The following is a 27,285-nucleotide window of genomic DNA, read 5'->3' as shown; positions in this document are numbered from 1 at the left end:
TAGCTATATGTGGCTATTGAATGCTTGAAATATAGCTAAGGCAATTAGGCAGCTAGAATTTTGATGCTATTTAATTTTAATTCATTTAAATATAGATGAAATAATTTCAAAATATTTTGTTCACTGTTCTACAGAGTACCGAGATGTCTCCTCAAACAAGATTAGATCACATACAGCATGTCTCTCATGATTAGTAAAAGCACAAAATTCCTGTTGGGCCAAACGATTTAAAATTGCTCAGAAGATATGCTTATCATGTCTGGTAAAGAACTATGTTTAGCTCTAAGGAACATGAATATATTCTATTGCAGCTTTCCTACCCCGTGCTGTTGTGATAGCAATAGAAGAGTTGGGACACTAAGTGGGTAGATGGAAGCGGGTTAGGGGGAATGACTGGGGCAATAATCAATACAAATACAATGTAATGCCTATATATGGGAAAACGGCCAAGCACTAGGAGCTGCAACCCCTCCCCACTGCTGCAGGCCTGGGAGAAAGCAAGGGCTGCAGCACACTGCTCTCCACAGGTTCCCGCTTCTGTTTGACCTCCTCAGTCCTGCACTGTCCTAGCAACAATGGCAGGTACTTCCTCTACAAACTAAAAGTCACTCAAATATCTACTGGAACAGCAAAACTGATTTAATTTTACCATGTTCCAAGTCCTATAGGAAGCATCAACATGTATTCATTTGACGGTCACAATTACAACGGACGGTTTGCCATTTACACATGAAGAGAGACTGGAGGATACATATTTTGCTCCTGACCTAACTGTTGAGTGGGGAAGCCAAAGCCTGGGTCCCGAAGCTTCATAAATTATGAGCACTAGGAACTGAGTCTATGGCTACTCATGCCAGGCAAGCACTCTGGCACGGAGCCACAGCTCAGAACTTTCATATGACACTTGCCACAGGAAGGCACTACTAACCTAATGTTCTTTTTTTTTTAATTTTATTTATTTTATGTGTATGTATCTTTTTTTAATATTTTTTTATTATGTATACAATGTTCTGTCTGTATGCCTACAGGCCAGAAGAGAGCACCAGATCTCATTACAGATGGTTGTGAGCCACCATGTGGTTGCTGGGAATTGAACTCAGGACCTTTGGAAGAGCAGGCAATGCTCTTAACCACTGAGCCATCTCTCCAGCCCCTAACCTAATGTTCTTAGATGGATGAATGAGCCAGTGAAAGAAACATGCATTCATGCAAATGCATTCAAACCATCTATTAATAAATACAATAACATGTTTGCATAATTAAGGCTGTAAGCCTTAAACAAAGCTGTCATCTGGTGAAAACACTGCCTGTGACTCCTCTGTGTAAAACCAAAATGTGTGAGGTTCGCACCTATGAAAAACCTAACACATCCACTACAGACTGTCATTCACGATGAAAAGATGCAGAGAGGCAATTTAAATAAACCAGTAATTAAAACTATCAATGACTCTCTGAAATAATTTCTTTTTTTAAAGATTTATGTATTATGTACTCAGTGTCTGTCTGCATGTATGTTTATAGGCCACAAGAAGGCACCAGATCTCATTATAGATGGTTGTAAGCCACCATATGGTTGCTGGGAATTGAACTCAGGACCTCTGAAAGAACTGTCAGTGTTCTTAACCTCTGAGCCATCTCTCCAGCCCTGAAATAAGTTCTTAATCTTCCTTCTGTTTTCTCTTACCAGTTGAGTTTTTTAAGGGCCACGTGTTTACAACGTCTGCATTTACATCTAGAGACAGCAGCACAGATACACACAGAAAGACTTGTGCTCCACAAGTTGACCGACATGTCCTGGCTTCCTAACTGTGCGTGTATGTATGCATGTATGTACGCATGCACATAGTATGTATGTATGCATTACAGTGCTGGGGGTTGAACCTAGGGCCTCATGCATGCTGGGTAAGTACTCTCTCACTGTATACCACATGCCTAAACTGCTCTTTCGTCTCTAGAGTCTTCCATTTGCCCGTCTATATTCGTCTTAATCATTCTCAGACAATAGATTCAGAATCTTGCTCCCCCAGTGCCCATTGTTTTTATGCTACTTTCGTGGCACAGCAAATAGAAATTCTTTGTGCCCGGCTCTGAAGGCCTCCCCTGGGATCACCTCTATTCAGGCTAGAAGGCGCCGAGATTTCTCTGGCTCCTGTTCACTTCGGAGCTTTCACACTGACTCTGCTTGAGCGTCCCACACCCTACTCCCCAGCATGCCTCCTTCGGGCTTTGCTTTCTCCACAAACTTCTCTGACCACACTTTTGTTTCTGGGTTTTTTCCCTTCCTTTTATTCTTTTAAATGTGGAGAATTAGCAGGGGCTCTATGCATGCTAAGTGAGCGCTCTACCACTGCGCTCTGTGCGTCTTCTAACCACTCTTGATTTTAATCTGTTTTACTCACCTCCAGAGACCCATGGCTCATTCCTGCCCAAATGTTCATGAAGACCTTGGTCCTTCTCTTACTACCCTATTTTAAATAACAATACTCCCTCATACCCACACTCCTATGTGTCTCTCTGCCTGATTGATTTTTATTTTTCCTTCATCATCACCTTGGATAGTCTGTGTTTATTTGATCTTTTCTGTGTGGGGAGTTGGTGGGTACATATGTATGTATGTAGGTACAGATAGACAGACAGACAGATAGACAGACAGACAGACAGACAGATAGATAGATAGATAGATAGACAGATAGACGATAGATAGATAGATAGATAGATAGATAGATAGATAGATAGATAGATAGATAGATGCAATTAGAGGACAGAGGTCAGGTAACATCCACCTTGGGTTTTTTTGTTTTGGCTTGGTTTGGTTTGGTTTTGGTTTTCTAGAACTTGTTTTGTAGACTAGGCTGGCCTCCAACTTACAGAGACCCACCTGCCTCTGCCTCTCAAGAGCTGGGATTAAAGGCTTGCGCCACCACCATCTGGCCCACCTTGTTTTTGGAGAGAAGATCTTTCACTGGAACTTGGGGCTCACAAATTAGGCTAGCCTGGCTGACCAGCCAGCTCTAGGAGTCTCTGCCTCCTCAGAGCGTGATTCTAAGTGGGCACTACTACATTGACTTCTTCTTCACAAGGGTTTTTGGGTTCAAATTTAGTCCCTTGTGCTTGCAGAGGAGACACTTTTCTGAGTTATCTCCCCACTCCACCCTCCCTTTTTTTTCCACCTTGAAGGATAACCCCAAACTGGCTATCTTCCTGCCTAAGCCTCCCAGGTGCTGCAGCTATAGGCATGTAACACCACATCTCACCTATTGTTCATTTATCCTCAGCTTTTCCCTGTTCATAAGGTAAGCTCATGGTAGAATTTTGTATGTTTTGTTACTGGTTTATCCCTGAACTAAGAACATTTATTGCCTGGCACATTGTAGATGCTAAATACAAAACTGCCTGCATTCACTAACCCTTTTCTTTTAAGAATGAAAAGCTCACTGGGACTCAGTGGTTTAAAGCACTTATTAATCTTGCAGAAGGCCTGGATTTGATTCCCAGAACCCACATGGTGACTCACAGACCCTCCATAACTCCAGCTCCAGGGATCTGACATCCTTTCTGATGTTTGTGGACACAGAACACTTATATGGTGTGTGTGTGTGTGTGTGTGTGTGTGTGTGCAGATGATAAAATGATGATATACATAAGATAAACCTAAAAAAGATGCAAAGATCCAAACAAAAATGGTGGCATATGCCTGTAATTCCAGCACTGGGGGGTGGCTGCAGGAGGATCCAGAGTTCAAGGTGATCTTTGGGTAGATGGGTGAGTTCAAGGCCAGCCTCCGCTATAACATTATGCCTCAAAATAAAATAAAATAAAAAACAAAATCTAAAGGTCTAATCAAAGTCTAATAACACTGACCTATAATCCCAGAACTCTGGGAAGCTGAGGGAGGAGGTTCACACATTCAGGATCTAGGTGGGCTCCAGATAGAGTTCAAGGTTAGTCTGGCAATTTAATAAGGCCATGCTTCAAAATAAACAATGTTTTACAAGGCCTGCAGATGTAGCTGAGTGGTAAAGTGTTTGCTTGGTGTGTGTGAGAACCTAAATTCAATCCCAAGCACTGGAAAAACAAACAAGCAGGAAACAGATAAGTAAATCCAAAGGTCTAATACTTGGGTACTTCATCACTTAGTCCTTACAGTTACTTTGTAAGGCTATGGATCTTTCTTTGTCTCTTACGGCATTTGCAAGCCAAAAGTAACTTGTGGTATCCTTTTGTATTTTCTTTTCCTTTACACATGTATTCTCTCTTTAAAATCTATGTTGGGTCCCTATTATGTTTTTATGTGCTGGGCCCTGCTCTTTTAAAAACCTGAAGAACTAGAGGATCCACTTATATATTCACATCATAATACCAAGACAAGAAACAAGGCTGGAGGAAAGAGTAGGAAAACCGAGTCTAAATAAGGGGACAGAGTGCATAGCGTGTATGTGATAGCCAGGAATGGGCAAAAGGAACAAGACACAGTAGTGAGAGACTACGGTGGAAGGTTGCCAAAGTAACCACCAGACAGCAGTGCTTAATATAACCATGCCAAAGCAGATATGCAAATGCATGCTACACATTTTTTTTTTTTAATCACAAGTCGTCAGCCAAATAAATATCCCATGGTTGGAAATCAGACCAAGACAGCGACATCTGGTGGATGTTTTGGAAGTGACCCTTGGGTCTCTATTAGGAAAATACCTTAAGTGCACCTTCTGCACTGCCAATCACCAGAGGCCTCACCATTATTAATTACACTAGCAAAAACCGATCTTTTATTAGGACCCAGGGTCCTCACATCTCAGGATCCAGATTTCTGACATTCAGCTGCCCTCTGAAGGATGTACGCAAAATCTAAAATCACAATTCTTCCTTTATAGGTTACTTACTCTATAAAATGCTCATATCTGGTTATATGGAACCAACTTGCTTTGTATTGAAGCAACAGGAAAAAAAATTTTGCATTGCAAAGTAATCCAACATGTGTTCTTCCTCCAAGAGCGTGGTTGTGAAAGCTGGGCTTCTCCTTCCAACTCCATTGGCCATTAGTGAGATAGGAACTAGACATGACTAGTCACTGAACACAATTTTTTTTTTTTGATTTTCGAGACAGGGTTTCTCCATAGCTTTTTGGGTTCCTGTCCTGGAACTAGCTCTTGTGGACCAGGCTGGCCTCGAACTCACAGAGATCCGCCTGCCTCTGCCTCCCGAGTGCTGGGATTAAAGGCGTGCGCCACCATCGCCCAGCTTGAACACATTCTGAGCTGATGTTTAAATATTTTTTTCTGAGCCAGGCAGTGATGGCAGACGCCTTCAATCCCAGCACTCGGGAGGCAGAGACAGGCTCACTCTGTGAGTTCGAGGCCAGCCTGGTCTACAGAGAAAGTTCCAGGACAGGCTCCAAAGCTACAGAGAAACCCTGTCTCAAAAACAAAACAAAAATATTCATCATAATAATAATAGAATAAAAAACAAAAAAATTATTTCTGTAGGGAAGGGTCCTGTACCCTAAAAATGCTTCCTTTTTTTTCTTCTGTTTAAAACTGTATTTTGGCTGGGTGGTGGTGGTGCATGCCTTTAATCCCAGTATGTGGTAGGTAGAGGCAGGCAGATCTCTGTGAGTTTGAGGACAGCCTGGTCTACAAGAGCTAGTTCCAGTACAGGCACCAAAGCTATAGTGAAACCTTGTCTCAAAAAAAACCAAATATATATATATATATATATATATATATATATATATATATTTGTTTTTGATATATATATCAAATCATTCTACTAGAATGTTATTTAATATGTAAACCGTATACATAATAAAGGGATGACAATTAAATACCAATTCATGGGTGAAAAAGAAGTTCCTATCTTTTCAAGTATTCTTAAGTTGCTTATTTTTTAATATGTAAATTTTTCCTGCAGGTGTCTATTCACATGCGTTCAGGGTCCCCACAGAAGTCAGAAGAGGGCCGGTTGTGGTGGCGCACGCCGGTAGGATTTGCTGAAGGAGGCAGAGGCAGGAGGATCACGAGTTCGAGGCCAGCCTGGGCTACACATTTTAAAAAAAAAAAGAAGTCAGAAGAGGGCATCAGATCCCCGGGAGGCATCTGTGGGCTCCCATGTGGGTGCTGGGATTCAAATCCAAGTCCTCTGCAAAAGGAGTCAGGGCTCTTAACTGAGGAGCCACCTCTCTGGCCGTCAAGTTGGTTATTTTCAATGTGAGTGGTGGAGATATTTAGAAGTCCAACAACAAGAGACTGATAAATGGTCAAGATGATTATAGCCCGTCTAGGCATTGTAGTGCATACTTGTGATTTCAGAGCTCCAAAAGCTAAGGCAGGAGGAGTGCCTCATGTTTGAGGCCAGCCTGTGATTTTAATTTAATTTTCACACAGTGATTTTAATGCCACACCCGGATACATAGCAAAACTCTGTCTCAAGAAGTCAATCTAGCAGGAATTGGAGAGATGGCTCAGCTGTTAAAGCACTGGTTGCTCTTCCAGAGGGCCATGGTTGATCCCCACCACCCACACGCCAGCTCTCAACTGTCTGTAACTCCAGTTCCAGGGGATTGAACACCCTCCTCTGGCCTCTGTCAACACTAAGCTTGTGGTGTTTTAGACATATATGGAAGCAAAACACTCACACACATAAAGTAAAATAGTGAAATAATAAAAATGAATGACACATATACACGTAGCAAAGTCAACAACATCGAAGTTTGTATATAATATGATCTCATGGAAAACATTTTCATAGATAAAAACACCAGAAGAATAAAGATAGAATAGTCATAGTTTGCTTTTGAGTGGGAGACTTCTGGGTTAGTTTTAAATTTTAATCATACTCTGGAATGTTTCTCAAATGCTGTGTAAATAACACGTTTGAACAAACTTTAAACAATGCATATATACTGACTAGCAGCTAGAGTTTCTCAACCTTTACCTGGATTTATTAATTTCTGGGGGAAAGTAATGAATTAATGCTAAAGTGAGTTAGAATTCCTACAAGAAGGAGAAGTAAAAAAGAAAGGTGAATATCTTATTCTCAGCTCTACACCCTGTGGAGCATCACTGACACGTCTGTAAGGTCATCACACTCCTGACGATACCCCAGAACTTACAGAGGGCGCGCCAGGCATCGCGGAGTTACAGACTCTCATAACCACCTGAGTCCCCATCTTCAGTGTCCCTAGAAGAGCTGATTCAGGGCCACCTTAAAATAGGAAAAAAATGATAAATGAAAATACATAGGAGAAGGAAAAACTTCAAAAGCTAAATTAACCTAGGAGGAGTCTGGTCCCAACTTAACTCATCTTGGTATAAGACTTAGGAGGCCGAGGAGCAGCTAAGTTATTTAACCGCAACAGGGTCTTCTCAGCTGGATTTTCTCTTATGTGTTGTGTGTAGGAGGGGATGGAGATGGAGACTGCAGAGGTCAGAAGTGGGGCTGGGTCCCCTGGAGCTGGAATTACTGGAGGTTGTGAGCTTGGCTGTTGGGAACCAAATGCAGGTACCCTGGAAGAGCAGTAACCACTCTTGACAGCCAAGCCATCTCTCTAGTTCTTCAGTGACATTTTAAAGCAATTTTAATCTAGGTTTTCACAGAAATAAGAAAGATGCTTTCTTGCCCCCTCATCTTTCCTACACTTTTCAAAAAAACAATCCATAGGATGTATTCAGATAGCAGAAGAAACACCAGATGATCTGCTGCAGACACACATTTCATTCTTCAGAAACTTATTCTTTATACTCAGAACTTTTGACCTCCACAGACAGTTTATACATTGAGGTGGAAGGTTGAGAAAGGGATCCATATAACCCAGGCTGGCCTCCAATTTTCTTTGTAATAGAAATTATATAAATATAGAAATATAGAACAGAGAATATAGAAATAGAGAATGACTTGGAACTCCTGTTCCTCCTGTCTCCACTCTTCAAGTGGTGAGGTCACAGGTGAACATGCCACACCTGGTTTAACATTTATAACTCTTTTCTTTTTAATTTATTCATTTATTTTATGGGAGTGCCCTATCTGCATGTACGACTTTATGCCAGGAGAGGGCATCGGATCCCACTATAAATGACTGTGAGCCACCAAGTTAGTGGTTGTTAGGATTGAACTCAAGACCTCTGGAAGGGCAGCCAGTTCTCTTAACCTCTGATGCATCTCTCCAGCCAAGCGTTTATAATTCTAAGGCAGATGTTGTCAACAGAATTTTATGTTTACATAATGCTACCTACAGCATTTTATTTGATCCTTGTTGTTAAGAACCTTTAGAAACGATTATTTTGTTTACTCCTACACAACACATAGAAAATAAGCCAGGGAGTTACTCCACCAGTTCGCAGGGAAAGCAGTCTTCCAGCCCACGTCTTTGGAACCCACTTACAAACTGGGTCTGTGTCAGTGAATAAGTCTGACGATTTCTGGGTCGGTGGTGGTGATAATGATGATTACGAGACGGCTGAATTGTATGTAATTCTACAACCGTTGTAAATTCGCATAAACTCTCTACAAAACCGATACTATCGACACTAATGCGCGCGCGTGTGTGCGTGTGTGAGCGCTGTAATTCCCTTGTTAGTACTCAACTTCAGGGAATCATCCTCTTAACGAATCAACAGGTACATTTTGGGAGAGAGGTACGATGGGTTAAGAAAGGGAAGTGAATTACAGCTCATCTGCAGGCTCTAAAGTCTGAAGCAGAACTGTACACTAAGACTCTAAGGGGTTCAGAGAGAGCTCAGACCCCAAAACTTCTGCCCCTTCCCCCACCCCACCCCCACACCTCGCCCCCTCTATATGTGTCCCTACTTCCGATCTGGATGCTCAACAGGTGATAATATATCTTAGCTACCCAGCACTTTTCGACACCTACCTCTTAAATTATAGGCCCGTTTGGCTTAGCATCTTCCAGGCTGGCGGACAAGTCTTCTGAGCTGCGCGTTTCTGCTGCCATGGAGACACGGAGGTTTGCATAGGTCGGGCCTGCTTGCCTGGGACAAGAGCCAACCAGTGCAAGCCTTGGTCTGCCTACTGTTTTGCAGGCCCCGCCTCCAGTAGACCAAGAACCCGCCCCCACCATTCTGGCCCCGCCTTCTAGCGTCCAGACTACACCCCGTGCCGGCCTCCTCGCTAGGCCTTACGTCTACATGTTCCCACCCCCGCTCATATGGTCCCACCCACTTCCCTCTTTCAGCCAATGGGAGCTTGCCCTCTGTTCGCCGAGCCGAATCCCAACTGCTAACTAGAGAGTGTGCGGGCATCTCTATTGGCTGGACCCTTCCACAATGTGGGCTGGGACACGTTGCAAAACCCGGCCCCAGGAACAATCACTCAGCCCGTTCTTCATACTATTTATTTATTGATCCTAACGGTTCCTTAGACGAGCGCTAACAGTCTTGCAAGTAAAGTTTCTCCAGGCTATCTTCTCCTGGCTGTTAGTGTGCGCAACTTGAAGTCCTTGTGGACCGTGGTTGGAGAAGACTTTAGAAACAGTCCCGGTTCCCATCTCTGCTAAGGTCTGGAGCCCTTGATCCAGCTACAAGGTTAATTGTCCTCAGCAGTCCCCGGGGCTGTGTGCAAAGGCTCAGAGAGCTCCCCCAGAGCGCTTCCTCTGCGATTTTGAAGTAAAGGTGTGTAAAGGGGATGTGAATAGCTGAGCATAGTGGTCATGTGTCTGTAGTCCCAGCACTGTGGGTGAGAGAGTGGAATTGATCAGGATTTCAAGGCCATCCTCAGCTGCGCAGCGAATGAACAAAAAACCCAAATATCGTTAAATAATTCCTACCAGAAACAGCCAAAGTGCATACAGGGTTCTTGTTGAATTTGAGAGTTCAAATAATGTTAGTGGTCAAAGGACGACTGTTTTACACTCTTACATATATATATATATATTTGGCACTCATCCTGCCTAGCCTTACCACAACTCCACAATAACAGTGGCAAACCAAAAGATTCACCGATGTTCTGGTGTCCTTTGAGGTTGAAAAACGGCCAACACCCCTGTTCTCGAAAAGCAGTAGACTGTCCCCCACAGAACTGTAAAATTGTGGAAACCAGTAAGTCCTTCCAAGGGCTCACACCAGGGTTCCATGGTTGCTGTCGTACCGAGGTGCGGCCTGAGGGAAGCGGAGAGTGGCGTACTCTGTAGCGGTGTCTACATGCCGGTGTTTCACCTGCTTGCTAGAATAGGGCTGCATCTGGCTGAGCACATGAATGTCCGCATAATGCAAGTGGCTCTCCTCCGATGCGGAGTCTGAACTTTTCTTTTGAGATACAGGCCGGTGTAACACTTGCTCGTACATTGGTCCTGTTGTTCCACAGTCCTGGGGGAAGTCAATAGAATTAAGAGAGGTTCTTGCCTTGGTTTGCCCCTCACCTCCCATGCAGAGTGGGTGAGAGGTCCCTTTACTTTGGTCCTTTGGGAGGCCAGGTAACACAGTATGAATTCCCCACACCATACATGTGTATGTATGTATATATGTGTGTGTGCACACACACACGTGTAGAAGACAACCTCAGGAGAAGGTCCCTGCATTCCATCTTGTTTGAGACAGGGTCTTTCTTGCTCAGTGCTGCATACGCCAGGCTAGCTGTCTGGAGAATGTCTAGTGATTCCCCTTGTCTCTGTTTCCCATCTCCCAAGAGAGAAATGCTGGGATCAAAGAAACTTCTGCAGCTGCCTGTGGCTTTTATGTGGGTTCTGGAGATCCGAACTCAGATAGGCAGGCTTGCACGTAAGTGGTTTACCTGCTGAACCATCTTCCCAGACTGACACAGCAATTTCTACAGATGGTTGCAAGGACTCTGTCTGAGGGTGAAAACCCTGAGCCCTGGGATCCCACATCTGAGTGGGTGTGGCCTGAGAGGAGACAGAGGCCTGTCATTACCTTTGTGCTGTTCTGACACAGCTGCTGCTGTTGCTGCTTCAGTATGCTCAATGTGGGTCTTGCTTGGCTCCCTGTGGGGGAAGAAAGCCAACTTAAACTCATTCTCTCTTCCCTGTCTCTACTGAGACTGCCCTCTTCAAATGTCTATTAGATAAACTATTGAAGTGGGCTTCTAGCGAATCTCCCTGTTTGCCTTCCTCCTTCTTTCACTTCTATTAACCCACACCCAGACTTTCCCGGATAGACGACCTGGCCCATTCTCTCCCTGACTGTCTTCCATCCTCCTTGCTCAACAGCCAGAGCTCACACTATGCTAGGCTCTGGGCCATACTCTGGGGAGATAAGGATGAGTAAGCTATTTCCTCTGCCTTGGGAAATCTACAGTGGACCTGGGAACAGGCTACTACAAAAATGTAGTACGTGCTCAGCCACACCAGTGGGCCACTTTCAATCAAACCATTTATTTCTCCCCCCCAAATTTGCAAGAGCTAACTCCTCTGCCTCTGCTGGCACCCTCTTCTACTGACTTGTGAACTTGACATTATTCCCATGGCATCAGTGCTTTCTCTGTATTCTGTTACAGCATGAATGGATAATATTATAATTATGTATTTACATGAATCTGCCTCTCACAGTTGACTTTCAGCTCTTCCAGAGCTGAGACCTTGGAACCTTCCCCTGGATGTCTCTTCCTCATTAGGAACCCACAGAATGGCTCACCTACAATACAAGAGCTCGATTGTATTTTGTGGACAAATGAAAGCATGAGGAACTAACTCTGCCACTCTGAAGTGATGGGAAAGGCAAAGTCCACAGGTTCGGAGCTAGCCTTGGACCCAATAAACTAAAGAATCTTTTTGTTATATCACCTCCCTTTGTCTATCCAAAGTCATGTCTCTTTTCTTTGCCTTCTCCAAGGATGTTGGCCTTACTGCCTTCTCTGATTTCCCTTGGCCTCAGTACCCTCTCCCCTATTACCTGTTTTATTTTTCTTCTGGAACGTTGATGGGCAGCTCCTGTGTAGAAAAGCAGATCACCCATGGTCAAGAGTTCTGCATGTTCTGCCCCATTCCAGTTGATCTGTGGTCTCTCCTTCACAGTCTTGGAGGACATTCTCCCACCACCCCACAGATTCGCTCTGTGCCAGGGTCAGCCTGAAAGTACTTGTAAAGGCTACAAGACCTCTCCCAGATGGATGGTTCTGGAAAGTAGAGTGGTAAAACTGACATAACCAAACCCAAAATACAGGTTTAGGCAACCAGGCACTATTGCCAAGGATGTTGCTGGCTTGAAGGCTATTTTGGGATTGTCCATCAAGCTAGTCCCAGTAGAGGCTAAGGGAAAGCTGCCAAATTATAGAATATATTCCTGGATCCAGAAACTGAATCTTCAGTGATATTTTTTGGGGATGGGGGTGGAGTGCAGTCTTTGGCAACCTGGGAGTTCAGGGAGTCCTAGGAACTATGACAACCAGGGCTATCTAGTCCTGCAAAGCCCTCTTCCAGTAAGTGGCTACCCTTCTTGCTGCCCCATCCTTGTTTTTAGTTAACAGAAGTGAGAAATGCTTTGCTTAACCTTTAATGCCCTTTGGAGCACTCCATCTCCAGAACTGGGAACACTGAACTTGGGAGGTGACTCAGCAACCCCGCTCCCGGGGTCCTCGTGGAGCCTGCGTGTCTACGTGACTGTCAATGACTGATGTCCAGGGAAACAGCACTTGTCTCAGGAAACGGGGTGAATAGTTTCAGGCTTACTATGGGTGTCTATTCTTGCTAGTATATTTCCAAATCTCACCAGAGCCCTGTCTGTCTGATTTTGCCTCTCCTCAGGAAGTTTCCTTCTCTTGGAAATGAGAGAGAGAGAGAGAGAGAGAGAGAGAGAGAGAGAGAGAGAGAGAGAGAGAGAGAGAGAAAGAGAGAGAGAGAGAGACGTGCAGATATCTAAATCATGTTGACTGAATTCCTGTGGTGTGGGGGAACCAGGATTTTTCCATACGTGTTTTCTACACTCTCTTTTGGAGTGATTTTCAGTTTTGAGGCAACTTCCTTAGAACCAGGTAGATGGTCTTTAGCTACACACTAAGTGGTTTGGCAGAAAACCAGCTTCTGGTCTTTCAGCTTCTTCCTCCACTACTTCGTCTCTTGCCTTGTGTTACAACCGCCTTGCTAGAGTCGTCAGGTAAGGAACAACACCTTGCCCCTTGTCACTCCTGTTTTCCTGCTTGTTTCTGCTTAAGTGGACAGAAAGAATGCTAATTAGAGAATACATGACCATAGTCACCCAACTTCAGTGCACAGAACCTGTTCCTAAGTTGGATGTTGCGTTGAACCCAGAGTCAACCTGATGGTTGCAGGTGACAGAACGAGTTTAGACTAAAAGAACTTAAATGGGCCATCCTCCACAGGGGTCATAAGAATAACACTTGGAACAACCCTTTCAGAATGCACGTGGCGATAAGGATAAAGATCTTTAAACATAAATGTGTATACTGTCTGATGTATCACTCTCACATATTAATATATAACCATGCATAGGTAGGAACTATTTCCAAATAGGAAACTTCCTAAATCATCAATATTGGTGAGTCACTACATAAATGGTAGATATAGAAAATGGCAAACTAAGCCAGGCGGTGGTGGTACACACCTTTAATACCAGCACTTGAGAGGCAGAGACAGGAAGACCTCTGTAAGTTCGAGGCCAGCCTGGTCTATAGAGCAAGATCCAGGACAGCCAAGGCTACACAGAGAAACCATGTCTCAAAAAACAAAACAAAAAAAAAATTAAATAAGGGCCAGGTTCGGTGGTGTCCACCTTTAATCCCAGTGCTAGGGAGGCAAAAACAGGGTGATCTCTGTGAGCTCAATTCCAGCCTGGTCTATAAAGTGAGTTCCAGGTCTACATAGAGAAAACTTGCCTCAAAAGTCAAACAAAAAGTAAATATAGACAGAGACCTATTTTTTGTTTGTTTGTTTTGATACAGGATCTCACCATGTAGTCATGGCTACCCTAGAACTATCTGTTTCTGCCTTTCAACCTCTGGGATCAAAAGGCATGTACCACCATGCTTAGGCAATTTTTTTTATTGCTACCTTCTGCATCTATTACTTCCTGGTACAGAGCACATGCTCAGTAAATATTTGTTTAATAACCAAATAGACAAATGAACTAGCAGGCACAGGACTTGAGTCCAGTATTCTGTCTTCAAATTTTAGATGCTTCCCAATGTACCTCACTTTTCTCTCTACACGTGATGCTCATTTGTAGATAAGTATCTTTGAACTCTGCCCCAGACATGGAATAATATAGCTAGAAGGCAGCTGACAGAATCGAACCATATTTGGGAGTTTGTAGTAGTGGTGAACACCCAGGGGGAAAGTTATAAAACCACAAATAATCTATTATTAGGTATTTTTGTTGTTATTTTTGTTTTTCATTTTTACTAGCTTTTGCTCTCCAAACAAACCCATGCTGCAGACAATAGGGGCTGTGTATTTTACAAATGTGAGGGCTCAGAGAATTTACAGGCCTGCCTGAGGCCACACAGCAAACAGCATAAAAGCTATATTTCCCATGGACACTCTTCTTCCCACTTCTGCCATTTCAAACAAACATTTGTCCAAATCCTGTTGCTCAATCCATGCTTGCCTCTGTGATTACCTAGCCAGGAAAGTATGGGTTCTGAAGCCGAGCTGACTGGCTTGGAATCTTGTTTTACCTGCTAAGTTCCTAGTCATGTGACAGACATATGAGTTAACTTCTCCGCGCCTCTGCTTCCTGACTGGTTTATGATGGGAGCAACGGTAAGACCACTCATAGAAGTGTTGGGACAGTTCAGCGAGATTATAAGTGAATGCACCTAAAGAGCGGTCAGACGCTCCAAATATTATGATCTGGGAAAAGAAGAAAAGTAGAGCAAGAAAAAGAAAGGAGAGGAGAGAGAATCAAGGCCGGTTCACCAGTCCAGCTAACTCTGCCCTCTACAGAGTGCTGTGTGTTCTAAGCCCCGCTAAGGTACTGCTCTAGGGTTCGATCCAGGACGTGGCGGGTGGAGGAAGGCACGGTCTCTCCAGGCCCTCTCTGATTCTCAGGGTTTCATATCCACCACCCACCAGAGACGGTCCCCTCCACCTCTCGACCCTACTCACCAGTTTCCCCCACAGCACAGTCTGTTTCCCATGGCGGATGTGTCTCCCAGGAAGCCCAGCTGGTGTTCCGACATAAAGAGGTTTGCGCATTTCCTGGTTCGCTGTTGAGCGAAGCGCAGCAGCTCCCAGGGAGTCGCTGTCAGTGTCAGATTTCAACCAAGTAGGTTGGCCCTTGGAAGCCACCTGGTGGAATCATTCCCAGGTGACTGTTCCCAGCCGGAGGGTAGAAACACACAAGGACTCTAGGTGAGAGTTATCTCACCTTTGGGATTTGACGCTTCTTTTGATGAAACCGTAAACTTGGAGCTGCAAGCTTCGTTTTAAAAAGAAACCTGAGATACAAAAGGGCTCCGAGTCTCCACAGGAAATGTTTCTCCCTGCATCTCACTGCCTTTGAAATATATCCTTAACCGAGCACAGCCCCACCCCCCTCATGTCCGCCCTACCACCCGTAGGTTTGAGTTTTACTGTCAAGGTAGTTGGTACAAGTTTCTTATGTTCACAACAATATGGGTTTGAATCCTAGAGGCTTTTGGAACACGAAATGGGGGGAAATGGAATGCTCTCACATTCTCACTATTAGAATTAGCCGGGGCAAACCTCCTAGCCGTTTACCATCTAGATTTCCAGCACAGTGAAGCATAATCGCCCCGGATGCATTACCTAATCCTCTTTCTGGTATAAAGCAGATGGTTCTGTGGTTGGAATGGAGCACTGACTGTCCTCTTCCCAGCGGAGGACTACAAAATCTCCACCTACACCTGGCTGGAGTTTCTGCCTCCAATGACCCAGATCTGGACCCGTTACTCACTGACCGGCACCTATGACACAGCTGAGCGAATTCCCTTAGAAAATACATTTCCAGGTTGGGTATGGTGGTGCATGCCTTTAATCCCAGCATTCGGGAGGCAGAGGAATGGGGATCTCTGTGAGTTTGAGGTTAGTTAGTCCACCAAGCAAGGTCCAGGACAGCCAGAAATTCATAGAGATACCCTGTCTCAAATCAACGGCAACGACAAAAGGGAAAAAGACGGCTCCAAGAAAATCTTTGGAACCCATAATTCCAATCCTAAACATTTTCTTGGCATCTTAAGTGTTGCCCTGTGATGTCCATAATCAGCCCTGCACTCCACAGAGTATGTTGGTTTCTGAAATCCTCCCCACCTGATGAAAAATGGGGATGAGAGTGGTCGCCTTCTCCATTCGTGAGTCTGGAATGAGATGAATCTGTATAAAGCTTTAGTCCAGGGCCTGGCCCATGGAACTCACTCAGTAAGTCTTAGCTATTCTTACTATTATTACTTCTTGTTCTCAGCCACTGATCAGATGGTAAAGCATTTTATTTTAGTATCTCGTATTCCAATCCTTGCACATGCTTCAGGCCATTCTGTATTTTACTATTAACTATATTCTTTTCATCCTGTTACCTGCTTCATCTCTCTGGCTCAAAAGCCAGGAGTCATTTCCTGTCACTTATGGCATAGAATTCTCAAAGCCCTTCATAACCTGCTCCATTGCCAGCCAACTCTTTAGGTAATTTACAGGGGGCCAGAAACCTCCACAGGGAAGACAAAAAGCACTTGGGGTCTAAAACCTGATATGCCTTAAGCAGATTAATACAAGCGTGGAGAGATAACACAGGCGAATTGAGTATTCTATTGAAATCTGACCTGGAAAGTGCACGTCTGGAATGATTTTAGTTGACTTTCAAGCTCTATCGTCAGTGTGTTATAAAAGAAAGTTATATGTGTGCGTGTGGGGGGTGGTACAGAAAGTGCTACAAGATGTGAGTGGAAGGACGAAGCACAATTGCAGTGTGTTTGGGGGCAGGAGGAGCTTTAAAAGAAACAAGTCAGCCCTGGTTTTGCCAGCATGCAGGATGCCCTGTGTGGCCAAAGTCCTGAGTGAACGTATATTTTGATACGGGCTCAGCCTTTCGAGTATGAATGTTTATGAGCAATTGATCGGTGTGTAAAAAGACTAGCAACTTCGACCTCCTCCTCCCCAAAGTTTGCTGACTTTTCTCTGTGCTTTATCTAATAAACATGCTGGGGTACTAGAGAACCTGAACCCGGCCTCATTATATGTGTGTCTGTGCATCTGTTCTTCATTCCCTTGACATTCCTAGCTAGCGTTCCAGGACCCAAGCCTTTTAAGATTCTGTGCCAGCCTATAGTTGCAGATATTCTAGATATTCTGGAGTCTGAGGCAGAAGGGAATATATATATATATGTGTGTGTGTGTGTATGTGTGTGTATGTATATATGTATATTTATTATTACACATATAAATACTTACATATACATATCTGCACACATAGATGTGTATACACATATATATTGTGTAGATATATGTAAGTATTTATATATGCAAATACTTGTATATACACACATATAAATGTATGTTTGTAAATATATATTTGTATATATAAATTCCAAAAAGAAAAATGAATAGGCTATTTGTGAAATTCCAAGTCTCTGAAGCTCAAAATGTCACAGAACTTGATTAATAACTTTTAAAAGAAGGTTTTGTTTTGTTTTCTTTTTTTTTTTGAGATCCAGAAATACAATTGTTTATTAGAAAGGAAAAAAAATCTTTCATGCATCATGTAACTGATGCTTTGTGAAATTCCATGACAAATAGTCACCCATTGTTTTCATAGTAATCATTGCATCATGAAGTTAAAACTTTCAGTACTAAAGTGTTTTTAAAACAATTACCCAGCATTGAAATTACTATATGTTTTCTTCTAAAAGCAGGTTGTTTGGTAGGTACAGTTACATGAAAAATGGTTGACCTTTGGATTCAGCTCCACAGCTATCTTCCTTAAAGTCACATCCTAAATATTAGAAAACCAGTGGCAGTGCTGAAGGTCTGCTCTGCATGCAGGTAGACAGGATTCCTCTTGGTTAAGAACAGACCTGTCTCCTTGCCTTACCCAGTGCTCCCCTTTTGTGCTTCTGTCTTGTTTTGTTTTCTTGAGACAGAGTTTCTCTTGTAGCCCTGGCTGTCCTGGAACTTGCTCTCTAGACCAGGCTGGCCTCGAACTCACAGAGATCCACCTGTCTCTGCCTCCCAAGTCCTTAGATTAAAAGCGTGCAACACCACCTCCCAACTACTTTAAAAGAATTTTGATGAAGTGGAGGTTTCTATTAAATTAGAGATTTTCAAATATTTTCTTCTTTTTTTTTTTTTTTTGAGACAGGGTTTCGCTGTAGTTTTAGAGCCTGTCCTGGAACTAGCTCTTGTAGACCAGGCTGGCCTTGAACTCACAGAGATCTGCCTGCCTCTGACTCCTTGGTGCTGGGATTAAAGGTGTGAGTTACCACTGCCCAGCTAAATGTTTCCTTCTTAAAAAGTCTTTTTTTTCTATAATAAATAAATAAATTTTAAAAAAAGTCTTTTTTTTTTTAGACAAGCTCAGGGCTGAGTAGGTAGAGTGTGGGCTTAATAAGTGTAAGGCCTTGCTTCCCTCAAACAAGTAAGCCAATAAAGTTCAGCTATAAAAGAAATTATGAAACTGCTCAGGCTGAAGTCTGAGAATTTGAATATCTTTATTTTATTATTTTTTTTCAGGCAGGGTTTCATGAAGTCTAGACAGGCCTCAAACTCATGGTGGAGCTGAGGACTGACCTTGGATTCCCAGTCTTCCTACTGCCATCTCTGCAGAGCTGGGATTACAGGTGTGTGCCACTACATCCAACTTCCTTTTTTTATTTAAAGCTTTTATATATAGTTATAAAAAAGGTGGCTATTTTTTAGTGTCGCAGTGATAGGACTAAAGAGGTAATATACCTCCTTTTCCTCAACCACATTTTTTTAACTTTTTGCATAAAGATAAATGTTATTAATCTCATAGCTGATAATACAAGAACAAGTCAAAAAATCTTTTCCCAAAAGGCTAGAGAGTAAATAAATATTCTAAGTTTAAAGGCCATGTATATAGACTTTCTTTTATAACCTTTTAAAAATATATGCCAAGTGGTGGTGGCACACAGCTTTAATCCTAGCACTCAGGAGGAACAGGCAGGTGGATCTCTGTGAGTTCGAGGCCAGCCTGGTCTACAGAGTGAGTTCCAGGACAGCCAGGGCTGTTACACAGAGAATCCCTGTCTCAAAAAAAAACAAATATATATAATTATATATATATGATAAATAGATAAAACACACACACGGCAAACCTGGTCAGCAAGTGGTAGTTTTCTGATCACTGGTATAAAGTATGTGCTTCTTTTGTTAGAGAAATTGTTCTCTTCAGACTTACACTAGGGCCGGGCAGTGGTGGTGCACGCTTTTAATCCCAGCACTTGGGAGGCAGAGGCAGGCAGATCTCTGTGAGTTCAAAACCAGCCAGGTCTACAAGAGCTAGTTCTAGGACAGGCTTCAAAGCTACAGAGAAACCCTGTCTCAAAAAAACAAACAAACAAGAAAACAGACTACGCTAGGCCTTTTGTATTTCTTCTCACCCAGATGTTAGGTTTACTAAGGGTAGCTAATCAAAGATACCCAGTTCTTATTTATCTCTACAATGCTTATCTCCCACACTTTATTGCTTGGCTTATATATTACTTGATGAATATTTACTGAGGTAAATGAAGAGGTGAATATGGCCAATGTTGTTTCTCTGAGGTATACTTTTATTGTATCCGTTCACTATGGGGTGCTGGGGCTCTACCAGGAGTCTGGGCCTGTCAGGCAAGCACTCTGTCACCCAGCTACACTCTAGGTCTTGCTTTGGTTTGGAAAAGAAAGCGATTTTTAAGTCAATAATCAAATTATTTGAAGAAGTGCTCTTACCTTGGAGTTCCACACATCCCTAAGTGGGGTAGGGATCTCAAAAACTAAGCTGACAAAAAAAAAAAAAGCTGAGCTGAGGAATTTGCAAGTGTGTGTATTTTTCTGGTAAGAGGACTGATAGCTTTTCTTGGATTTCAGATGGATTTTTTAACCCCCAAGAGTTAAAAAAAACAACCACATTGAGTTAAAAAACAAGCACATTAATGAAAGAATTTCGGATATCTACCATAACCTGGAGTACGTACGTATGTATGTATGTATAAGAATGAGAGAAAGGAACTCTTTAGGATACCTCTCAAATCATATGCACATTCTCTTGACTGTGAAGAGTAAGGCACAGCCTCTCCCAACCAGCCGACATTTTTGAATACACCGCACTCCCAGCACTAAAATTGCCTTCAGCCTTCCTGACCACTGCCGCGGCAGGATGACAGTGGAAGCTGCCTGAGTCTTAGATCAGGACAGCGGTCTGTGCTTCCTCTCTACGGGTTATTACAAAATCAGAGATGGGCCTCCCCTGTACTCAAGAGGGGAAGGCTGTGGGTTCAGGGATAGTGGTGGATTAACTTCCCTGACCCAGAGACAAAGCCATTGATACAGGAAAGCAAAACATTCACTCCAGAGCTTTAGGAAACTCTCCCCAGCCAAAAAACCATTTTCCTAACCCCTACCCAAAAAGGCCAGACAGCCTGGAGACCCTTGTTTTTGTGTCTCTAATCACCAGCTCAGACAGTGCCCTCTGGGCTGTTTGGATGGCCTATCCCTCTCCCTCCCAGGATCATTCTCTCTTTTGTTGCATTGTGAGAAAATTATGGCTAGGAATTTGATCTGGAGCCAGTGTCAGCTTCCGGGAGTGACCTCAGCATCCAAGTGTGAGCTTAGGACGCTGAGAAGATGGGCACATTTCACAGTGGAAATTGCTCGCTATGACCTTCCAATCCGTTCGCGGTTCGGTCTTCCATGCTACAGAACAGGAGCAGCACAAACAAGGCCCCAAAGTTTGGGTTTATTCAGCTCCACCCAGAACTAAATCAAAGGCTATGACACATCAAAGAATCAAACCATACACTGTGGACCATACACCTATCCCTTCCCCTGAGGATGCTGCTACCTCTGGGGTGGTGGACTTCTGGAATCCCCATGAGACGTAGACAGGAGATTCACTGGGTGCTGGCTCTCCCGCGGGCAGTCAGGACTCAACTCTGGCTACTTCTTCTTCTTCCTCCGGGTCAGGAGGCGCAGGGAGCAGAGAGATGTAGACCTCATTGACTTCCGTGTCCAAATGCCGGCCACCCCGAGGTGCCTCCAAGTTAAGGATGCCGTCATGGGAGAGGGCAGCTCGGACGCGCCAGGGGTCCACATCTGCTGGCAGGACATAGGTGCGACAGAACTCTCGGGACACGAAGCCGTGTCGATCCAGACGCTGGGGGTGCCGAGCCGACACCTCCAGCAGGTTGTCCACAGTCCTCACGGTGACCTCGTCGGGGGTAAAGTGGCTCACATCAAGAAATGCCTGGAACTTGCCCTCGCTGAGCCTGAGCTCTGAGGCCCCTGCCCTACTGCCCTCCCCAGCTCTGGCGGCCCGAGGCCGAACATAGTAGCCATGGTAGAGGGTGGGGGTCAGGATCTCTTCTGGAAGGAGACCTGGGGGTGCAGAGAGAGAAAGCAAGAGGCAGGATGAGGCAAGATGCAGTGTGCAAGGGGCTGAAAGGCGAGATCAGGAGATGTGGGCCAGGGAAGAGCAGGTGGGGAAGCTGCTGAAGAGGGTCTGGGAAAGGAAATGAGATGGCAATGGGGGAAACAAGCAGGGATCGGGAGGACAGAAGCGAAACCAGAAAGTATGCAGCTTGCAAGACCCGGATACCCAAAGCCCCGCGGGTTTAAAGGCTATCTTGAAGTCTGTAGCGAGAGGAGAGCCTTGGCTTGAGGGGGGAATCTGGGGTGGGAGATGGCCCAGGAGTTCACTTAAGCCCCAGGTAGTGTGGAGGCCAGTGAAACTGGGCGGTGAGCCCGGAATTTCAGGAGGTGGGGGTGGGAAGCATCTGGGCCCATACCTTCTCCGAAGCGCTGCTCACCCAGGCGGCTGGGGTTGGCAAATTCGTACTCGGCAGTGGCTGGGTGGGCGTGTGGCACTGTGCGGCCAGACATGACTGAGGTTGCGACTGGCAGCCCTGATCCCAAGTGCAACCCCAACAAGATCGACGCGACCCCTTTAGCTGGAGGGAGAGCCAGGACTCAGTCAGAGTGGGGGCGGGGTCTACACCACCGAAAATAGTGCAAAGCCTCTGGGGGAGGGCCAGGAGCCTGGGCCCAGAGTGCGATGAGGGTGTGACCAGCACAGCCTGGACCCCCTACGTCCCCTCTGCTACACACCCTTCAGCTGTTGCAGAGGCCTGGGAGGACAGCTGGTGGGTCCTGGTCCTGGAGTGAGTTGGGAAAAGAAATTGGTGTCCTGCCTGAGGGTTTGGGCCTTCACAAACTGTACATTTCTGTATCACCTTTTGTCCTTCTCAATGGTAGGCACTGTGCACACCACATCGCATCAAAGATGCAAGATGCATTTTCTGTCTCTTTAATTTCAGGGTATCCTGAACCCAGGTCAACTCAGGGTTCTAATCAGATAACCTGGGACTGACTGACATGTTCGTGGTCACTGCTCTCCTCTAGGGCACCACAAAGAGTTAATGTCTCTGGGGCCCGACCTAGGAAGATTCCAGTCCCTGCCCAGGCTCAAGATAGTTGCTGGCTCAACTCCCCTGGCATGCAAGACTGGAGAGGAGGAGGGGCACGCCACCAGCTGCTTGAGATTCCTGACCCTGTCCTAGCTCCAGAGAACAAGGATGGGGGTGGGTGTCCCTGGGAGTGGACAGAGAGCTAGTGAAACAAGACCATGCCAAGTCACCGGCCAGCTCAGCCGTGTTTGTGTTTCTCTTTTCTTAGCTCAGTGAGTACTGGGTATGTGTCACCCTGCCAAATCCTGTCACAAGTCTCCATGAACTGGCGGTGAGCTGGGATAATAAAACCCCTGACATCACCATTCCAGAAGCTTCACAAGACTGCATATATAAGGGGCTGGCTGTAGCTGCAGCTGAAGGAGTTGACCAGTCAACTGAGACTACATTCATCTAGCCACCATGGACATCGCCATCCATCACCCCTGGATCCGGCGCCCCTTCTTCCCTTTCCACTCCCCCAGCCGCCTCTTTGACCAGTTCTTTGGGGAGCATCTGTTAGAGTCTGACCTCTTCTCAACGGCCACTTCTCTGAGCCCCTTCTACCTTCGGCCACCCTCCTTCCTTCGGGCACCCAGCTGGATTGACACTGGACTCTCAGAGGTGAGTCTGCCCCTGTGCCGGGGCAGGAGCACCCTTCCGGGAACCTCCTGGACACTTGCTTCTTGGTTTGTTTCCCTTTTTGTGGCTGCTTAAGTCATCTCAGGCACGTGTGTGTGCAAAGGTACGGAGAGATGAGGTCACTGTTTTCCTCTTCCCTCGGGCAGCTGTTTCTGTTTGATGTTTCTCTGTTTCCTGCTACACTTTTCTGTGCATGGTGAAGCTCATCTTCTGTCCCCTAAAGATAAAGCAGGGTGTCCCTTTCTGGCTTTATTCATAATGATTTGCATTAAGAGCTGCTTCAGCTCCCTTACTTACCTTCCTAATAACCAGGTCCTGGCGTATTTTGTCATCTCCAATCATAGAGATTGGAGAGAAGCCCACTCATTCTGAACTTTCCATGTCCCCTGGAAGGAGCTGGAAACATCAGTCACTATATTCTACCTCTCTCTTCCTTTGCCTCTGATTTTCTGGGTTTCTCAGGCCTGAGAGAGTGTACTCACCTCACTCCATGGCTTATGAGGAATGGATGCACGTTTGTTCCAGGAAGCCTCGACTTGTCCTAACAGGGTGGGAAAAGGGTTGAACAGATAAGATTAACAGAAGCTCTCACAGATAACACTCTGGTTTAAAAATATTCCAGGGTGAGGAAACAGGAGCTGAGTGGGCAAGGGCTTTGGAAGGACAGGACCAGCAGAACATTCCAGATTGAGTGGGAAGGAAACTTGGCAGGGAGCTGAACAAAAAAAAAAGGGGCCTTTGTCTTTTACACAAATGACAAAGCCAGCATTGGGAAGAGAGGCAGCAGAAGCCATGCCCCCCTAGTGACCTATCTTCTTCCCTGTGCCTCTAAGTAAAGTTTGGGACTGATGACCAAGAGGTGTCCCTTGTAGAACACTATGGTGGCTCACATGCATCAGAGTCATTCAGAAAGGGATTTTTTTTTCTTTAGCAGCAAAGAGGAAGATGAATTACCTGGATAGGAAGTAAATCTATAGAACAGTGAGTCTTCTCCAATTTACTAAATATCCTGCCATCTTTTCTCCTCCCTTCCCCACCACTGTCATTCTAGATGCGGATGGAGAAGGACAGGTTCTCTGTCAACCTGGATGTAAAGCACTTCTCCCCTGAGGAACTGAAAGTCAAGGTGCTGGGAGACGTGATTGAAGTTCACGGCAAGCACGAGGAGCGCCAGGTGTGTGCACGGGTCTGTTGCTTTTGTGGATGCACTGAGTGCCCATTGGATGCCAGGCACCGCCGCCAGTGTCCGAGGCTGGCAGAATTCCAGGCCCCCAGCAGAAGGGACTAGAGCAAGAGCTGCAGATCAATGGCTAGGAAGCTAAATTAGGGGTAGAGCTGTTGTGCTTGCTATGGTTTTGCTGAGAGAAGGGTCCCTTAGTGTTTGTTTTGATTGCCTTGTTGTCTGATGACACGGAAATATCAGAAGACTTTTCAAAATATAACTCAGGCATCCACATTTTACAAAAACCTCCTTGGATAATTTCAGACTGTAATCAAAACTGGCAACCGCTGATTTAGGTGGAGTATGTTGTACATAGTGGCTATTGTCCATAATGATATTAACTACAGGGTGGAAGGCATTTTGGTCTTGTGACTTTTAGATGTGCAGGGTTCCATGGCTCTTCTTCTGCTCATTTTAATGCTAAACCCCACGGTTTGTCCACATTTCGGAGCTTCGGGCTTCTGGGTGTAAGGAAGTCAGTGAATTGAGATTTGTTTGGGTGGATCCTTGCAATTCAGAAGGTGTAAGGGTTAGGTCAACAATTCCTCTGGCACTTTTGGCAATTCTTTTTCTTGACTTCCTGAAAAGGGATTACGATTGCTTCTTAAAAATGGATAACTCAGTCGGGCATGGTGGTGCACACCTTTAATCCCAGGACTCAGGAAGCAGAGTTAGGCAGATCTCTGAGTTCAAGACCAGCCTAGTCTATAGAGCTAGTTCCGTGACAGCTACACAGAGAAATCCTACTCATCTCAAAAAACAAATCAAAATTAATAACTCAGAACCTGTGCGTCATTAGTGTATCTGAATGTTCTCAGGCTGTTTCAGTTTTGTTCATATAATTTAAGACTGGACCACCTTAAGGTGACTGGACCTGATAGTCACCTTATATAATATCAGTGATCCTATGGAATATCCTGAGACATTCCTAAGGAACTGGGACAACTTATGGGCTTCCTCAAGGACATAGATCCTCAGTTCCAAAGGATAACCAACACAGATTCATCCCTTTGTGGCTAGTGCCCCTAGGTGTAATATCTGGGCAGTTTTATCCTAGGGTTAAACCGGGATGAACAGCCCTTGACTTTGCTATCTGTATATTTGCTGCAGTGTTGGAGGCCTTTCACAACCAAACAGATATTTCTTTTGTCCTTATGATGTCAGGGCCATTTGGTCTCACCTAAGGGAAGGGAATGTCTGAGTTTGGGCCAAGTGATGGTGTTTCCCATTCTTATTTCTCTGCTTCTTTCTTCCTTCTCTTGGATAGGACGAGCACGGCTTCATCTCTAGGGAGTTCCACAGGAAGTACCGGATCCCGGCTGATGTGGATCCTCTCAGCATCACTTCATCCCTGTCATCTGATGGGGTCCTCACTGTGAATGGACCAAGGAAACAGGCTTCTGGCCCTGAGCGTACCATTCCCATCACCCGCGAAGAGAAGCCTGCTGTCACTGCAGCCCCTAAGAAGTAGACTCCCTTTCTCTCACCGCATTTTTTAAAACAAGGAAGTTTCCTATCAACGAATGAAAATCTGTGACGAGTGCTGAAGCTTATTAATGCTAAGGGCCGGCCCAGATTATTAAGCTAATAAAATACCATTCAGCAACAGATTTGTCTCATGTGTACATATTCCGTGTGCTTTAAATACATCTACAAATGTCACGGATTCAATTCTCGTCCTGTGATTCAGGGGACTCCAAGGACTTTTGAGTCAGAAGGACTGGCAGCACTTCCTAGTGGTACAAACCCAGGAGAGTGAGCCACTTTCCCTGGTCTTCTGATCTTGTCCATCACACTCTGTACTGTTAGGGCAGAGTTGTAAGGGGTAGATTAGAGAGGACAAACAGAACAACAATAACCTCTATAACAACAACAAAAACCCCAAAAGAAGAACAAGTGATGGCCTGGCAAAGTCCAAGGAATATCAGTTCCTCTAGAGAGAGAAACTCTGGCTAGCCACACATAAAAGACTCTGGTGCATCTCTGAAATTAATTACCTCACCGGGAGACATGGTGACCTTAGCGTGACTTGACAAGAGTTGTCAGTAAATAGGGCATGGGTGGCAATCATTAAATAAACCTCTTAGGTGTAGGGCCAAGTATTCACACCCTGCCTCCCTTCACTTTGGCTTTTTTCTTTCTTTTAAAAAGATAATTTATTTAAATTCATTTGATGTGCATTGGTGTGAAAGTGTCAGATTCCCTGGAGCTGGACCATTCTTAGCTACCATGTGGGCGCTGGGAGTTGGACCCGGGGGTCTGTGGAAGAGCAGCCAGTGTTCTTAACTGTGAAGTCATCTCTCCAGGCCCCCCGACTTTTTTTTTTTTTTGCTTTTTCAAGACAGGGTTTCTCTGTGTAGCCCTGGATTTCCTGTAACTCACTTTGTAGACCAGGCTAGCCTCAAACTCAGAGATCTGCTTACCTATGTCTCCAGAGTATAGGGATTAACAGAGTACAGGCATGTAACACCATGCCCAGTCAAGTTTCAAGTCTCTAAGGGTTAAAAGTGATACGTTGCTAAAAAAAAAAAGATGAACAACAAAAAAATAAACAATAACAACAAAAACCCCATACCTCCCTAATAATCTAATAATCTGACATAGCATGATCTACTCAGAAAACCCTCTTCTTTAAAGTCATATTCGATTTCTGTGTCTGTACATCAATCAGTATTGGCTGCATGCAGAAGTGCTATTCTCCCTTTTTGGTCTAGCCAATGGCAAGATTTGTTCCAGTGTTCGTTATTTCCTTCCAAGCCATGTGCACCCTGCAACAGAGACCAAGCTCAGTCACAGCTGGTGCAAATAAAGCAGGGAAATTCCTTTTGTCTTCAGTGATTGGCTTTAAAGGGCTCTGACTCAATCATAGTAAAAGGGACAGTAAG

General features: G+C 44.7%; 4 protein-coding genes across 6 annotated transcripts in view; 1 reads left to right on the top strand and 3 right to left on the bottom strand.

Annotated features, from left to right (window-relative positions):
• The window catches only part of Dixdc1 (DIX domain containing 1), an 85,899-nt gene extending 76,761 nt beyond the window's left edge, over positions 1–9,138 (bottom strand). The window contains exons 1-2 of one of the 2 annotated variants that reach the window (XM_075965949.1): positions 8,867–9,138; positions 7,109–7,200 (exon numbers count right to left, since the gene is read on the bottom strand). In XM_075965949.1, the coding sequence (XP_075822064.1) occupies positions 7,109–7,165 (57 nt within the window). In that variant the 5' untranslated portion in view covers positions 7,166–7,200; positions 8,867–9,138. The remainder of the gene's footprint in view (positions 1–7,108; positions 7,201–8,866) is intronic. The other variant, XM_075965948.1, reaches the window with a different exon arrangement.
• Positions 9,139–10,058: 920 nt separating this feature from the next.
• C3H11orf52 (chromosome 3 C11orf52 homolog) lies at positions 10,059–15,230 on the bottom strand. Its single transcript, XM_075967795.1, has 4 exons — positions 15,029–15,230; positions 11,859–11,896; positions 10,881–10,951; positions 10,059–10,316 (listed from the first exon to the last, which is right to left on the bottom strand). The coding sequence occupies exons 1-4, from the start codon at positions 15,100–15,102 to the stop codon at positions 10,068–10,070; spliced, it is 432 nt and encodes a 143-aa protein (XP_075823910.1). The 5' UTR covers positions 15,103–15,230; the 3' UTR covers positions 10,059–10,067.
• Positions 15,231–20,815: 5,585 nt separating this feature from the next.
• On the bottom strand, positions 20,816–23,895 carry Hspb2 (heat shock protein family B (small) member 2). Of its 2 annotated transcripts, XM_075965943.1 has the most exons (3): positions 23,661–23,895; positions 21,880–22,041; positions 20,816–21,469 (listed from the first exon to the last, which is right to left on the bottom strand). In XM_075965943.1, exons 2-3 carry the CDS (start codon positions 21,971–21,973, stop codon positions 21,015–21,017), a joined length of 549 nt encoding a protein of 182 aa, XP_075822058.1. In that variant the 5' UTR covers positions 21,974–22,041; positions 23,661–23,895; the 3' UTR covers positions 20,816–21,014. The 2 variants fall into 2 exon arrangements, with proteins under 2 accessions (XP_075822058.1, XP_075822059.1); XM_075965944.1 differs by lacking the exon at positions 23,661–23,895 and having other exon boundaries at positions 21,880–22,074.
• Cryab (crystallin alpha B) lies at positions 22,684–26,008 on the top strand. The gene is made up of 3 exons (XM_075965945.1): positions 22,684–23,160; positions 24,230–24,352; positions 25,668–26,008. Exons 1-3 carry the CDS (start codon positions 22,960–22,962, stop codon positions 25,869–25,871), a joined length of 528 nt encoding a protein of 175 aa, XP_075822060.1. The 5' UTR covers positions 22,684–22,959; the 3' UTR covers positions 25,872–26,008.
• The last annotated feature ends 1,277 nt before the right edge of the window (positions 26,009–27,285 follow it).

Source organism: Microtus pennsylvanicus, chromosome 3 (assembly GCF_037038515.1).
Source record: "Microtus pennsylvanicus isolate mMicPen1 chromosome 3, mMicPen1.hap1, whole genome shotgun sequence".
Classification (NCBI taxonomy): domain Eukaryota; kingdom Metazoa; phylum Chordata; class Mammalia; order Rodentia; family Cricetidae; genus Microtus; species Microtus pennsylvanicus.
The sequence above is the reverse complement of the archived record's forward strand: the minus strand, read 5'-3'. Positions and strand labels throughout refer to the sequence as shown.